General features: G+C 41.0%; 1 protein-coding gene across 2 annotated transcripts in view; it reads right to left on the bottom strand.

Moving 5' to 3' along the window:
- Positions 1-515: 515 nt before the first annotated feature.
- The window catches only part of PIAS1 (protein inhibitor of activated STAT 1), a 56,573-nt gene continuing 40,364 nt past the window's right edge, over positions 516-16,724 (bottom strand). Inside the window, exons 6-15 of one of the 2 annotated variants that reach the window (XM_063142348.1) lie at positions 16,150-16,240; positions 15,440-15,574; positions 12,208-12,313; positions 11,371-11,444; positions 10,690-10,850; positions 10,345-10,475; positions 9,987-10,161; positions 8,591-8,733; positions 8,122-8,159; positions 516-5,093 (exon numbers count right to left, since the gene is read on the bottom strand). In XM_063142348.1, coding sequence (XP_062998418.1) covers positions 4,800-5,093; positions 8,122-8,159; positions 8,591-8,733; positions 9,987-10,161; positions 10,345-10,475; positions 10,690-10,850; positions 11,371-11,444; positions 12,208-12,313; positions 15,440-15,574; positions 16,150-16,240 — 1,348 coding nt within the window. In that variant the 3' untranslated portion in view covers positions 516-4,799. Of the gene's footprint in view, positions 5,094-8,121; positions 8,160-8,590; positions 8,734-9,986; positions 10,162-10,344; positions 10,476-10,685; positions 10,851-11,370; positions 11,445-12,207; positions 12,314-15,439; positions 15,575-16,149; positions 16,241-16,724 lie in introns of those variants that run through there. The other variant, XM_063142350.1, reaches the window with a different exon arrangement.

Genomic DNA, 16,724 nt, shown 5'->3' with positions numbered 1-16,724 from the left:
CACACTTTTTCATAGTGTCTGAGGCAGCTATTCAAAACCATGGATTTAGACATAGGCTTTACAAACAGGCGGGCACAACAGCTGCTCAGCAATCTCTCCACCCTTACACACACACACACTCATGTACGTGTGTCACTATGTACGGCTGGTGACTTACCTGGAACAGATCTACACCAAGCAGGATATAACGGTTTGAAAGCGGTATATGGAATGTGTTCTGAGCCCCAACAGTTGTCAACACGTTATAAAGCAGTAGTGTAGATCCTAGTGTAGATCCTATGTACGGCTGGTGACTTACCTGGGACAGATTTACACCAAGCAGGATATAATGGTTTGAAAGCGGTATATGGAATGTGTTCTGAGCCCCAACAGTTGTCAACACGTTATAAAGCAGTAGTGTAGATCCTGCCCAAGACAAAAAAAACTAACCCCACAAGTTGGGCATCCAGTCACCACTAGCAGAAATGGAGAATCCTAGGCACAGTGCTTTTCTTACATAGCACATATTCAGCAATACTTAATCCAGAAGAGACAACATAATAATGCTTTTTATTACATCTAAAGATGCTTTACATAAACAGGTAACATTCAATAGGGTAAACCATTTTTCCCAATGCATGTAATAAATATTTTCACTTGTTACTTTTATACAAACTGACATTGGTCTACTATACATTTTTTTTAAAAGCCACTTTTAAAAACTTGTTTGGCATGCTGTATGGAAAACTAAGAGAAAGTTTTAAGGCAATGAATCACAGGTTTGAGTTTATGGAATTAATAGGGTTTTTTTTTAAGCTCTATGTTTATATACATGTTTTCCCTTTTGTTAATTAGAGCAATTAACAGCAGCACATGCCGGGGCCTCTGGCAGTTCTCTCTCAATAGAAATCTAAGCTCCCATTGGAAGGAAAATAAAAACGATAAGAAATAATCTTTTAAAAATGTATTATGAAAAACCCTGAAATGCTTAATGTAGTGAAAGAGGTTAACCACATTAAGAGATAATGGCTAGCTAGTTCAATGGAAGATTTATCAGCAATATCACCCTGTGTTACCCTCTGTAACACAGAGTTACAGTCTCTATATTTTGACAGGATGAATAAGAAATTTGGGAATGCTGTTGTGAAAATACTGCAACACTTTGTAACCAGCAATCAATTAAGTTTTACTAAGGTTTAATTTTGGTTTCGCATTTAATTTTTTAAAAAACACAAACTATGCATCTAATAATGCCCACAGAAGTGATTTAAAACCCTTGCTATTGTATAGGTATCTTTCATCTGTGTGTATACACTGACACACACTAGCTGTACAAAAGACACACACATGCAAGCAGTACATGTACACACACACACACACACCCATCCGTCCTTCTCTGTTGAAAAAAATCAAGAGCAAAAACATGAGCCAACAAATTATGATATACATAATGTCTTACTTAGCCAAATTTAACAAGGTGTCCAAGTAGCCAAAACAGGATAACTCCATGTTATAAGAAACTCTGCAATTCTCAAACACTAGTTTGCTTTTAAAGAAACTGTGATGTCTGGGTGAAGCCAAAGTTGCCAAGTAAATTTAACTACTGATGGGATAGGGGTGGGGGTGGCATACATACCCTGGTCAGGAAATACCTTTTCACAAGAAGCCCCTGGAGTTACATACCTCAGCTCTCCAAAAGCACAAGGTAAGGGAGGACAGGGAAGTTCTATTTACCTTGAATGAAGAAGGTTCCTTGTTCTGGTTTATTATGAAGGACTTAATGGGAGAAAGAAAAGGCACATGAACAATAGCTATCTTACACTTTCAGAAACCTCAAAATTAAACTTTCATTTTTGATGCAGCCAATCCCATCCAGAATTGGTGAGAAGTGTCAAAGAAAACTGGAGAAACAGCTGGGGGCTAACTTTAATTCCATTATGCAATGGATTATTTTAAAACTGAGCCAGACACACACACACACACAGTTCTTCAGACAGAGGGGTAGATAAAGATATTTCTCAAGCATCCACAGACTAAGAAAGAGGATAGGCAGAATATCGCCCCCGCCCCAACTGAACCTAATTGCGCTTTTGTGAAGTCCTCGTTTATTCCAAGTCAGATAATTATTTCCAGCAATTTTCTGCCAAACAGCATTCAAACCAGTGTAGATCTTCCTGGTAAATTGTTGGAAAGATTTCTTAATCGGGTGTGGAATAATCTTGATAAATATGCAGAACACAATCTATTTGAACTATTTCCCCCCAGTTGCAAGAGCAGCTTAAGGGAAAGCATCTCACTCAACTGCTGCAGCCCAATGCACAGGGACACACGTTTCCATCCACTCCCCAGAAATGGGTCTTAAATACTCAATTTCAGTCCATTGTCTTTATATACTCCGTTTGCCACATTCTGCCAGTACAGAAACTACAAGACCTGCATTTTAGTATATTTAGTGTGTCAAGAAATTACCCAGACAGGAGTATAAATTTCTAATAAAAGCGTTTAGCTTAAACTGAGCAAAAAACAGCAGGTTTGCAAGGCCACCAGTTTTCATCAGAATACTACTAATTTTCACTCCAACAGCCGTATTACCGACTTCTGAAAGGTTAGACTCAATTTGCTTTTCAGTGTTTGGAACAGTCCTTGCATTTAGAATCCAGTGAGGCCACATTTAATTATATAAATCTTTTGGATCAGTTTCATTCTCCTTTTTAAAAATAATAACAGTAATCAGCTTTGATGCCTCCAAGCTAGATTGAACTTTGAAAGGATTCCTGTTTTCTGTCCTTTTATTTAAATTTTACTGACAATAATTTATAAACTATCAGCCAGGCATTAATGGAATACACATGCATGGAACAGACACGCACGCACACACGCACACCTATAAATACATATATATTTTTATATATATATATATATACACACACATATACATATGAACAAACATTTTCAAAATTCAAGTCAGCCTTTAAGTGGCAAAGGGGGACAAATTTATAAAAATCCACTAGAACATTTATGTGGTCTCTCAATTGGTTGAAAAAATATATAATTTATGATTAAATGGTGGTGGTTTGTTATCAGTGTGAACTTTCACTGAATGACACATTCGAAAACAAAGCTTTGGAAAAAGGTACTAACTTCTGCAGACATGGTTCAAACAAAAGCCTGTTTGGTTTGGTCTCCCTCTGTCCAATCCATTCTGATCCTTTTGCAAATCTAGATTTGAAGAATTAGCTATAAAACATTTTCACACCAGAGAGCAAATACGCAGCCCAATGAGGGTTTTTGGATACATCGAATTCTCTGTCTGGCTCTCCCATTTCTGCCCCTATTAATTTTTAACCGATTCTCCTTTCTATTTAAGATGCTTTATTATTTGGTATGAAAGGAACAGTTTAAATAACCAGCCAGTTTTACAGAAGGGCCTTTCTAACTAGGTGTGCATATTTCAAGGCAGGGAAAAACCCGCAAATTACAAACGGGGATCAAATACAACTTCAGAAGCTTGGTTTGGGGGTGGGGGTGCAGGCTGCAGGCAAAGTTATTCAATAACCTTTGAAGCCAGTAATAGTGTGGTATGGAGGGGAATATTGGCTCATCTAAAGTATTTCCCCTACAGCTGAAGCAAGGAAAGGAAGGACTTCTAAAAACCATCATTTAAAAGAGCTGCCTAGAGCTGGCCAACATACGTAGCTTAGTCCTATGGCATGTTTACTCAAAAATCGGTCCCATTGAATTCAGTGAAGCTTACTCCCAAGCAGAAGTGCACAGGATTAGATCATACGGTTCAAATACACGTGCAGAAAAGAACACGATACGCTTTTTTTCATTGTCAGCTGCAAAATATACTGATTTCAAATCACATTTCCTAAGTTTTGATCGGCTTGTACTGATTAGCACAGTAAGAAGTAGCAATTTGACTAAGTAAGCAATTTTCAAATATCCTAGAAAACAAATAGTACTTAAAAACATGGTTTAAGTATTGGGCCAGTGTTGAACCACCTCAATAAGAGAAGGGTCTTTACTGGCAGCTAGATTCTAAGAACCCATTGTGTCTCATGCAAAAGAGTTAGAGAGACCTTCCCATGGCAAGCCATTGACATGCAAGAGGACTGTGCAATTTCATCTGATACAAGCGAATAAAAGGGCATTGGGTCCAATGAAGAAACTTGTAAGGTTCTGAAAGGACTTGTAGAACCAGAAATAACATTCCAAAAAGCCACGTCCAGCTGAGAGTGCAGTTGAATTTATGCAAATCAATTAATAGGTTTTCAGCTTAAACAAGGAAGAGCAGGAAAGGGTGAAGGCCCAACCCACGGGCACAAGACACATTCTTTTCCATGAGGCTTGTGCAGGAAAATATTCCCAGTGGGGACTTGTGCCTAAGGGAGAAACAGTTCCCTTCCATTATTTCGGGTGCTGTCTTCTCCTGAACCAGAAGTCCTCCCATGACTTCCCAAACTTCAAACATTTAGTCTCTTTTCCATTAGTATCACTGTGAGCAAACGAAGTTATGCAGTTAAGAGTCAAAGCTTTTAAAAAAAAAAACAGACACTAAAGACAAAAAGGGAGGTGTAAAATCTTCCATTTCCAAAAAACTAGGTTGGGAGTTTTTTATTCCCCCCACCCCATTTTACCAGTCAAACCATCTTCTATTTATATACAAAAGTACAACTGAAAATATAGTTTTGTTCTCTGTACATGTCTTAATATTTTTCCCTACAAAAAGGAAAAGCTCGCCTGCAATTCTAAACAAAATAAGATAGAACAAAAACCAAATCTCTCCTCCAGCAAGTCCAGCGACATCTCAACAGAATTCAGTCCAAGGAAATAATGTCCGGGATCCCGCCAAAGAGAGACGCTGGGTCTGTACTTCTGTTAGCAACGGGGTGGCTGTGAGTCTCTCGCAGGCTGTTGGAGGACACAAGGCTGCTGTTGCTGCCGCTGTTGCTGCCATTTGTGACCGGGAGGGGGGTGCTCCCTCCCGCGTTTAGCTGGTCCAGGAACATCTGGGATGAAGTGTAGGGGAAGAAACGGGAGTGCAAGAGTTCCTGGTCATCTGAAGCAGACACTGCAGCGGCCGCAGCGGCCAGAAGGGAAGTGCTATAATGCTGGAGGAAGGGAACAAAGCATAGAATCATAGAATAGCAGAGTTGGAAGGGGCCTACAAGGCCATCGAGTCCAACCCCCTGCTCAATGCAGGACTCCACCTTAAAGCATCCCTGACAGATGGTTGTCCAGCTGCCTCTTGAAGGCCTCTAGTGTGGGAGAGCCCACAACCTCCCTAGGTAACTGCAAGGCGCTGGCAAACAGGTGTTTACGAGTGGCACCAAGGCGTGGCGTTGCTACGAGGCCCAATCCAGGAGGGAATGAAGTGTGCTTATGGGCAGTTCAGTTCATAAGAACATAGGAAGCGCCCTGGTGCTGGATCAGACCGAGGGTCCATCTAGTCCAGCAAATACACACAGGGGCCAACAAAGCAGGACATGGTGCAATAGCACCCTCCCTCCCATGTTCCTCAGCAACTGGTGCACACAGGCTTACTGCCTCAGATACTGGAGGCAGCACATAACCATCAGGGCTAGTAGCCATGGATAGCCTTCTCTCCTCCAGGAATTTATCCAACCCCCCTTTGAAAACTATCCAAATTGATGGCCGTCACCACATCTTGTGGGAGTTCCCCTCCCATCGGGTTCAGCAGAACTCCAGCCGAAAAAAACTTCGGAAGTAGCACAGGGGGAAGACCCAGGTGTACAGAGGAAGTGATTTACTAGGTTTGCAGCCGGGCCACTTTGAAGCATCTGCACCACCAGGAAAGATAAAGCGATGTATTTGTGTGGTGCGCTACCCAAACCCAGACCTGGGTACACGAGAGTATCAGTTTTCTGTGGTCATAGACTGGGAAAAGAGGGTTGAGATTCAAGGTCTCATTGAGAGAATTGTTGAATCTGAAAGGGGGGGATGTAGTGGGGAGGAGATGGAACCTGGGCAGAGTGGGGAAGCCCTGCTTCCTGGCCTTCACTGGCAAGGAACAAACCTAGTCCTTCAGCATTTCCTCTGGAAAAAACATTTTAGACAACTTTTTGCAATGCAACATTTGCTGTGCTCAATTCTAGATCGCCTCACTGATGGGATATTAAAGTTTGAGTAATATATTCTAGCACAGGTGTTATTCTGATATATAGAGAATATTTTATAATCATATTTATTAGGAACATCGAAAGCTGCCTTATACGGAGTCAGACCCTTCGGCCATCTAGCGTTGCGAACACTGGCTGGCAGCAGCGGCTTTCCAGGGTTCCAGGCAAGCATTTTTCTAGCCCTACCTGGAGGTGCCAAGGATCGAACCCGGGACCTTCTGCATGCCAATCAGGGGATCGACCGCCAAATCTGACATTTTCATAAAGGCCCTGCGGGATACAACCCCAGGCCTATCTAGTCAAGTTTTCGGTTTCCACAGTGGCCAGCCACAGGCCCATGGCAAGTCTACAAGCAGGGCATGAGTGCCCTCCTATCCAATCTCAGAGACATACTACCTCAGAGGATGGCAACAAGGGAGAGGGCCTTCTCAGTGGTGGCCCCCCGACTGTGGAATGATCTTCCTGATGAGGCTCGCCTGGCGCCAACATGGTTATCTTTTCGGCGCCAGGTCAAGACTTTTCTCTTCTCCCAGGCATTTAATAGCATTCAACAAAGTTAAGTTTGTTTTTAATGGACTCCAGAATTGTTGTTTTTAAATGGATACTGTTGTTTTATACTGTTTTTATGTTTTTTAAATTTTTGTATACTTTTAATGTTTACTATTTTTAATTGTTGTAAACCGCCCAGAGAGCTTCAGCTGTGAGGCGGTATATAAATGTAATAAAATAAAATAAAATAAATAAATAAATACCGGAGGAAGTAATCAATCGCCTTCACGACTACTAGCCATGAAAAACAATTCAGTTCAAAACTCAATTTGATTTAAACAGCAAGCAAAAAGCTGTTTTTAATTAAGTTTCCCCGTTGAAACATTTCCATATATTTCTTGAATGGGGCAGATCTGATTACTAAACATGCTAATTTACAACCAAAGAGATTGGTTACATTGTCTCATTCATACAAGCATCTCTTTGACTCACTGCATATATTTCGCATGTTTTCCTTTTTAACCTGTGAAGGAAATTTCTTTAAAATATATCCATATAGGATCTTATGAGCAGAACCCATGACAGTTTAAGGTTAACAGTGTAATCCTATAAATGTCTACTCATTAAAAAGCTCCACTGTGTTTAGGCAAGTAATAACAGGCCTGCAGCCTACGGATGCATGTTTAGGCAGGAAAAAAGTCCTACAGCTTGGAGCATTCTTCCTGTCTTACCATTTCCAACATGCTGGCTGGAGCTTGCTGGAAATTGTAGGACTTTTTTCTGACTAAATGTGGATAGTGCGGGGATGCAGTTGAACACAGAAAAAATTTGTCTTTCTTTTCTGGTGTTGCTGCTTTCTGCTTCACTCTGCCCACCCTTGACCTCACAAAAACTAAGCAGGAAACAAAAATGAAATAGGTTGAAGGCAGGCTGAAGCAAGGCTGGATAGTTATTGTGGAAACTAGAACAGTTTATTTTAACCAGGTTTAGTATGATGAGACTTAAGTGTACCTATGTTATTTTTAAGTGCAGAAGAATTTAGAATTTTATTTATGATTTTTTTAAAATCCAAATGTTAAAAAAATATATTGAATTTTTGAAAACCTGGATTTCCCCACTATATGCCCGGCTTCGCCCGTTCTCTCTGGCTGCCCCGTTTGCTTGGAATGCTCTTCCAGAGCAACTACGTACCAAGAGTTCCATCGTAGATTTTAAAACGTGCTTGAAAACTCATTTGTTTTCAATAGCTTTTGGTATTTTAGCTTGATTTACTGTTCTTATTACTATGATTATTCTCTTATTTCTGTTTTGTGAACCCCTTTCCCCCTTCATATGTTTTAATGTGATTTTAGGTTGTAAGCCCCTAGGCAGGGTATCGCTGTTTTATTTGTATATTTTGTACAGCACCAAGTACATTGTTGGTGCTATATAAATAAATAAATAATAATAATATATTCACACTGTTTCAAAGTACTCTTGCATTACTTACCCCCTTCCCACTAACACTTACCTGATTGTCTCCTGGTAAGAAAGAAAAGAAGTCCAAACCTGTGGAAAGCAAAATGAAAAGTTCTTCATTTTCTCAAAAGAAACACCCACAAGCAAACAACTTTAATCGCAGAGAATTGTTGCATTCACGGCTTGACCAAACCAGAGTTTGGAGATTTCTCAGCATATAGCAGACCATCAGCTGGGGGAGTTACCACATAAAGATGCCACCCTTAAAGGTAGCCTAGAAATCATTTTAGATTAGACAGATTGTAGGTAAATAAAAAATTTGGGGAGGAGAGAGGGCGGAGGAACTGTCAATCAAACATTGCGTTGCCTTTTACTCAACCCCACGGGAGCCCAGCCACACAACAGTGGAGCTATAACATGCTGTGTGGTGAGTACCTCCTAAAAACTTAACCGTTGAGTGGAGTTTTCCCACTGCGTAGAGAACCGTGTTGTCTGAACTGAGTCACTCAGAGGGAACCTACCTTGCAGGTCATAAGGCATGGGTGTCATGTGAAACGGGTGTCTGTACTCTTGTATAAGTGACGTGTTGATGTAGTTTGTGTCCACAGCTGGAAGGCTTGGGGTTCTTGAAACAGGAGAGACTTGGTGCGGCAGATTTAAAAGGCTAAGAAAAAGAAGAAGAAGTCTGAGATTGGAAACCCCCAGATAGTTCGAGGAGGGTTACAAGCTCCTCCTGCAGTTTCTCCAAACATAGAAGCCATAAACAGAATTGATAGCGGGTAATTCCTTCTTTAGAGCCCCAAAGCTAGTAACTTAAAAGCTACCAGCACGTCTCCCTTCCGGCCTCGGATTAGACTGTAAAAGGAGAGTGCAACTCCCATGTATAATTTCTGTGGTACAGCCCTGTGTCAAAACTTAAAACTGTCTGTTTAAGGTTAGAAGGGAGAATGGGAGAGCACCATTGTGGCTCTGTTTCCAGAACAGGGGATGGTGAGGGTTTAGGTAACCTAGAGACAATTTTTAATCACCAGAATTTATCAGGTAAATGGCCAATTGCAAGCCTTTCTGTGTAGTTAAGACATGGAATGGTCAACTAATTAGGATATTTGAGTCTACTCCTGAAAGCTGTGGGTTCAAATCTCCCTTGTTTTCACACACTCAGTCTACTGTCTCCATTCTCACCACAGTACATGGGAGTAATAAATTGAGCAGGGGTGCGTGTGACTAGTTCAGGCTGCCTGTTAGACAAAAACATATATATCAATAACTCACAACACTCCCACATGCAGTCTATCCAGAAAAGATTTTCGAAATAATTATTACATCCTTAAAGCTGATTTCTGAAGTAATGTATTTCATTTATGCTTTAGGGATGCTTTAGGGTGGATTCCTGCATTGAGCAGGGGGTTGGACTCGATGGCCTTGTAGGCCCCTTCCAACTCTGCTATTCCATGATTCTATGATTAAGCACACAAGATTTGCAAAACATGCACACAATTACATCACACACACCAACACCCTACTGTACTTTGGTGAGCTAATCACCTTGGGCCAATTTCTTCTAGTTTTCACAATAGCTCCTAATACTTGTGGGTCCATCAGCTACACTTACTCAAGGAAACTCCCTACTTTTGTCGTAACAGCAACTTCTTCCTTTAATTATGAAAAAGCAGCAGCAGCAGCAGGGCCTCGATATTAACTTGCCATCCAAATGCCATGCTTTTAAACCAAAAGCGTTTTGTGACCTAAACATTTCCTAAAATGAAACTGTGAGCTCCGTATGGATATATGCACATCACAAATTTATTATTTATTTATTTGTTTTTAATTTATTTTATTACATTTATACACCGCCCCACAGCCGAAGCTCTCTGGGCGGTTTACAAATGGGGCTCGCAGCACATCTTATTTCCTCACCTCTTATTGTTAATGGGTGATGCAGGAGACAGGGACTGACAGGTCCTCTTGACAGACGGCTCCTCCTCCTCTTCATCTGATGAACTGTCAATGGTTAAGTCAATCACCTCAACTTTCTTATTTTTGTTTGACTGATGAGAAGATACCTGATGATCCACAGAAGAACTTAAACAGCCTAGAAAGATACCAGTCAAATGTTGAAGCCCCAAATCACATATCCAGCATACATTAAGATGGAAGAAAGTGTTACAAGTTGCACAATTATGAATCATGCACTTACCAAGCAGGAAAACCATCAGCCACAACAGGGAAGTGAGAAGGCAGGAACAACAGTTCAGCATATCAATTTGAAACTCACCTTCTACTCCATTAAAAGATGCAGTCACCTCTTGTGCCTCTTTTTTTGATCTCATAGGAGCCCAGGACCCATCTTCCTTAAACTGAATTTCATCACAATCTGTGCAATACTTCAAGATTTCCATAAACAACCTATGGGGGAAAAGCCTCCTTAGAAATCATCCAGGAATGCAAAGGAACTTGCACATAATAAGGAATGTCTGGCATCTGAAACCTACCATGGAAAGGTGGCACAACCAGGTACAACCTCAGTGGTTTCCCCTTTACAACAAAGGACAAACATCTCTTCAAATCAGTACTTGCCTCATCAAATAAAGTTTTTATTTGGCTTCCAAAAGTTACTCACCCATCGATTATTAAGTGTTCGTAGGGTGCTTTCTTGTCACAGACAGGGCAAACCCAGGTGGGTTTCTTCTCATTCATTTGAATATACAAAGTGGCATCAAAACACTGCAGGTGTGAACAGGTCAAGGACCGACAGGGTATCGCCAGCCGCATTTTACCAAGCTTTTTTGAAAAAGAAAAACAACCAACTGTGAGCGAAAACATTTTTATGCCTGAAATGCAGAAGAATACTGTTTTACAGGAAGAACAAAACCCTCTGCTTAAGAGAGTGTCATTTCTAAAACATTTACCTAGAGAAAGAAAGAAAGTGCATGGGACAGCGGAAGGCAGTCTGCATGAATATAGTCATTTCAGCTCCCCAACAGACAGATAAGTCTCATCTCCCCAGCGAAGTCTTCTTGCCGGAATACATCAAAAAGTGGGAGATGCCTGTAACACCGTGGGGATTTGCAGGATTGGGACCAAACCCCATAGCCTACCTGCCTCCTCTAAACTGCTGTCTTGGTCCCTTTAACGTGTCCCTAATCAGTAAGCCAGCAAACAGCAGAGTGGCAGCTATTTTGACTGCTCTTGCTGCACAGCTCTGTAGCCAGCCAAATTAACCCACTTGTGACCACCACAACTTGGCATTGCTATAATAACTCACATTACAAGGAAGCCATTTTAGGGAAGTTGCACTTACTGGACATAAAAGAGAAACTCTTAAACTGGTTGTTGCTATTTCACTGTCAGGATCCGCAGTTAGTTTCTCTTTGACTGCCAAGGGAAGAAAGACAAAAAGAAAAGAAAACCAGAAGGACATTAGAACATGTTACAAACTAAGGCAGAATGAAAAACAGGACTGGCAAGAAGAGCAGCAGGGGAGTCTTAACTGCCGAAGCCTTCATTTATTCAGAGGGAGCCAGCAGCGTGGTTGGAAGTCTCTAGCTGAGCTGCCCAATGGAAGACCAATAAGATAACAGGCCATGTACAACTGGCTCTTCCCCATGGGTTGCCGAAGGCATGAGGAAGTCGCCAAGGAGGGCACAAGCTTCCCAGTCTATGACTAGAAAAGGAACTGAAGGCGTGGTAGGGCCCAGTCTTGGCCCAGTGGCCTGAGGCTGTTTGGTGTCTCATATTCTTGTTCCCAGACTCAGCATGTAGTCTCACCCAGTTGCTGACAAGTTACAGTAGTCCCCAAAAGAGTGTGGAGCTCAGCCCTCCCCAATTCAGAAACCTTCTGGGTAAGATGGTTTCTTACTCAGCTAAGGAAACTGGAGTTGGGCTTCACAGAAATTGGGGTCCCTGGCTTTGGTACAGCTATCCGAGAGTGGAAAACCTGTGCCTCCTGCCCTTCATTCCAGGTCCCTTGGAAATTACAAGCCCTCACCACCACATGAGGGCGCAACGGCTAAGTTCCCAGCTGCAGAAAGCCACCGGTAGAGGGTACCTAGTGCTGCTAATACCGGCCGCTCAGCCAGTCATCGTGTCTTTCTCTCCCAATTGTTTTACACTAGAAATTTGCACAGAGCAGACATACTTAGTGCTCTAGAATGGTCAGGATTCCTTATGCCTTTTGCTCGTAACCTCTGCAACAACACGGTAGAAGACAGCTGTTTGACAAGGTAGACTGCCATAGAATAAGTCTGAGGAAAAACCAAAGAAAAATAGAGTCAGCTTATTTAAAGATTTCATTATTATTATTTATTACGTTTATATACTGTCCCATAGCCGAAGCTCCCACACAATTTTCCAGACTTCCTGAAGCACAGGCAACATTCACTGCCAACATCTGCTGCATGAGGCTCTAGCAGAATTCTCACTCTTGTCAATGCAGGTGGTGGTGCAGCATGGATCTTGGATGATTTGGCACACTGTGAAGTCATTTTCACTCTCACCCCCCCCACTTCACATCAGAGGTGCAGAGCAATACAACACATGTACTGTATCGATCCTTTCGCCCTTTTAGTTTCTCAACTCTCTTGACGAGAATGTAGCTGGCACGGCATTCTGGTCAAGAGAGCCATAAAAACACCCCAAAGAGACATATCATTACATTTGTGAGCAATGATAACAACATTGTAATGATTAATTCAACACTTCTGGTAATTAGAGAAACTCAGCATGCCCTCCCTTATAATCCAAAACTTAATGATTGATCACAGCATGGTAAGGAACGTCTGGCTCAGCACGTCATCTGAAACTGGGAGCTCTGGATTGTTGCACTCCTTTCAAGCCATGATCACAAACTAGGGTTTGTTCTTGATTTACAATCCCTAGCTTATTTGGAAGCAACAAGCCAGGAAGCTCTGGTTCTGAAGTCATTGGGGGCTTTCTACTTTAAAAATGTAAGCATCCAAAAAATAGATGTGTAGCTGTTATCAGACGACAAACTAAAAAACTAAAAAATATCATTGTATGAAATAAAGAAAGCAACCAGATAGAAATATGACCCCTTCCAAAAGCAGAAAGCATCTGTGCATGATCACACACAAATGGATGGTCAGGTAAATAAACGAATTTCTTTTCAAATGCATTAATAAATAGTTAACTACCTCTGGAGCCATGAATGATCCCATCCCCATACTTTCATTCTACTAATTCTCAATAAATGAGAAAAAGTGATTCTCCAAAACCATCTCAGCTAGTGATATGCAAAGATGTATTAGGGATAGGGGATTTTGCTCAGCCCACATTCACACTTCCATGGCTAATATGTGGTTCCGAATACAATTGTCCTTTGGACTGCGCACTACTCCAAATTTTGAAATGCAGTTCTCGAGTCAAAAATTATGTACAAAAATGTGTATATGAAAGAAAGTTGTGTATGAAAATAAACGCATCCTTTCAGGTAGTTTATTTTTAAAAAGAATTTCAAACAGATGAGGAAAGTGACAGAATCAACTTATGACTGAACCTGTGCAAAGCTCACATGGACCAGATACAGATCCACAGTCCCATGGTCATTCTTTATGTTCAAGGCGCCTTCTATGATGACATTTCACAGACAAAATTCCCAATTTTTAATAGGGTTAAAAAGTTTATTGATTTTTATGCTTTACGTTTGTGTCCTGTAGGCTCCCTCAAAGAAAACAGTCAAAAGTTGTTTTCTATGAAACCACATGTGCCCTTTTATCAGCCTTTCCTGTTATTGGTGTGGCCTCCTCTACATTTGCTATGAGACTTTGACCAACAGAAATTATATCCACCCATATCTTGCTCACAGTAGAAGTTACATTTAAGAACTTCAAACAAGTAAACTTTGCATGCAGATTGAGCTTAGTATCTTTGTTGCCCTGCCTGACGAATCCCAAAACAAGTTGTAAGTAGAGGAGGGTAGTAGTGGTTAATTATTTTTTTAAAAAAAACCTAGTTTGGGGGCTCAAGGCTGCTCAGAAAATACACATGTTGATCTAAATGTCTTGCTCTCCTACGCCCAGCTCTCTCAAGATAAAGCTCTTAAACCGTGTGAAGGATCCTGTCTCAATCTGATTTTGATTTCAGTTCTGAACAGCTACATGATTCTACAATAATAAACATCATAGTGAGGAAGCATCAGCAACAGGTATAAAAAGTCATTCCTTCCTTTATTTGTCAGCATTGCTTGGTAAGTTATTAGAAAATGTTTTTCATCAAATTTGTGGAGAGCTGCAACATGTTCATTTAATGCTTCAATTAGGACAAAAGACAGAGGTGTTAATTAACAGCTTGATGTTGTTTACTAACAACTCGAATCTCCAGAGCGAGGAACTTGCTCAAATGAAATTTTACAGATATCGGATATAAACATGAAGTGTAGCATCAAGGATTACAAGTTATCTCTTTAGCTGAACTGGGTTGATAAAGACTGGAAATCCAGTGTTTGGAAGTCCCAGATGGAACTGTAAGATGAATAATTATGGGATCTGCTAGAATTAGTGACTAATTCCAGAGGCATACCCATTTTAGCCTGATGCAGCAAAAGTTAATATAACCCTGTAGCATCTTAAAGTTTACCAGACTTACAGCACAACCGTATGCATGTTTACTCAGAGGTCAATCCCACTATTTTCAAAGGGGGTCACTCCCTAGTAAGTGTGTTTAGGATTTCAGCCTCAATGTGCCATACAATTCTTTGCCTTTTATAGAACGAGGACATATTGTTTAGGGAAGCCCCTTAGGCTTGTAAAAACAACAAATCTGCCTGAGGAAGGAGTCCATTCAGGTGAGTAGGCTAGTGGAAGGACAGATCAAGTCATCTCTTGTCCACCAACCCACCTGGCTTCCAACCAGCTGTGGAAGAAGTATTTGGCATAACTCCCATCAGCCCTAGTCAGCACAGTGAGAAGTGAGGGATCATGGGAGTTGTAAATCAAAACACCTGGAGGACAACAAGTTGCCCACCCCTGGCAATAGCTGGGATTTCTTGCTGCTATGGCAACCAAGTCAGTAATTAAATACAACTTTAAGCTTTAACCTCATAAGGCACCAGGACTGCCTGCATTGCTTACCTGCATGACTGAAGCCTTCCCACATCCAACTTTCACACCCCCTTCCCTCCCAGTTACCTAATCTTTCCATGCCCATATCCTTCTATATCCCCTCACATTTCTTGGTAGATTGCAATCAGATTCCCACCTCAAACAAATCAAGTTGGATTAAGACATAGCCACTATATAAAATGCCTGAAAAACTATTACAGTTCCATGAGTGTACATGCCCACCACATCCCAAGGGTGCATTTGCTCTTCTTCTCCCAACCACTGAACCCGTTAAAGAAAAACGTGACTCACTCTTCCTATTTCTGCAGTCCATGAGACAACAATTGTGTTTGGTACTGTTGTGGAGAGGCGTACAAGTGAGGTGATATTGATTGGTCTGCTGGGTCGCTTTGGTTCAACCCCATTTTTAGTTGGTGGGAGATAGCCCTGGAACATCACACACACACATCATTATGACAACAATGAACATGCAAAGCATTTTATGCAGACAAAACTTCCAAAGTTCATTCTGCCCCTCTTATGGATCGGGAAGTGAGGCTGAGACGCCCAACTCCCTCCATGGATAGAAAGCCATATGTCTGGAAGGAATAAACACCACGATGATCGTAGAATCATAGAATAGCAGAGTTGGAAGGGGCCTACAATGCCATCGATCTTATCTCCTCCAAGGGAGAAGAAAAGAGAAGAAAACAGGACAAGTAGAAAGATACCAAGTCCCTCACAAGATCTTGCACTCTTGCTCTCTTTTAATTTCCCCCAAATCCTAATCCATACACAGGCAAGGCTTGGAATAGACAACAACTGAAACATTATAAATAGAAACCACAATGCTTTCCCTGTATGTCACCTGTTGCATCTTTGAACTACAAAGACACCTATAAGACTGCTTTCAATTATTCAATTCAGTTCAGCTTATCATTAATCACTTTGATATACCCCCATTTTTTTTAAAGAAAGTAGTTTTACTATACTATAGTGGTCAGATTTCTGGAGATACTCACAGGAAGGCTACATGGTTTTCCGTTAACTTTTACACAAAGATTTGGTGGGAAGTGATCTTCTTGCGGACAACTGGTTTCAGATAAGCAAAACCTAAAGACAAGACAAGTTTAGTGATGTTTTATATCAAATTTTATACAAGGGTTTTTAAGACCATCCAATAACAGGGAGATGTGCCTTTTATGCACATCACAGTGATCTATGAGGCACTGCGGTGTAGTGGTTAGAGTGCTGGACTAAAACTAGAAGAGACCAATGTTCAAATCCCTTCCAGACATAAAATTCACTGGCTGATCTTGGGCCAGTCACCATCTCTCAGCCTAGCCTACCTCACAGGGTTGTTGCAGAATAAAATAGGGAGAGAAGAATATTGTCTTATTGTTTTATTATGATTTTATTAGAATGTAAGCCTATGCGGCAGGGTCTTGCTATTTACTCTGTACAGCACCATGTACATTGATGGTGCTATATAAATAAATAAATAAATAAATAAATAATAATAGTAAAGAACCCGTCATTCAGAAATCCTTGGAGGAAAGTCAGGATAGAATGGCAAAAAATATTGGAGTTCATTGTT

This window comes from Elgaria multicarinata, chromosome 16 (genome assembly GCF_023053635.1).
Source record: "Elgaria multicarinata webbii isolate HBS135686 ecotype San Diego chromosome 16, rElgMul1.1.pri, whole genome shotgun sequence".
Taxonomy (NCBI): Eukaryota; Metazoa; Chordata; class Lepidosauria; order Squamata; family Anguidae; genus Elgaria; species Elgaria multicarinata.
Note: the sequence above shows the minus strand (reverse complement) of the source record. Positions and strands in the feature narration are given on the sequence as shown.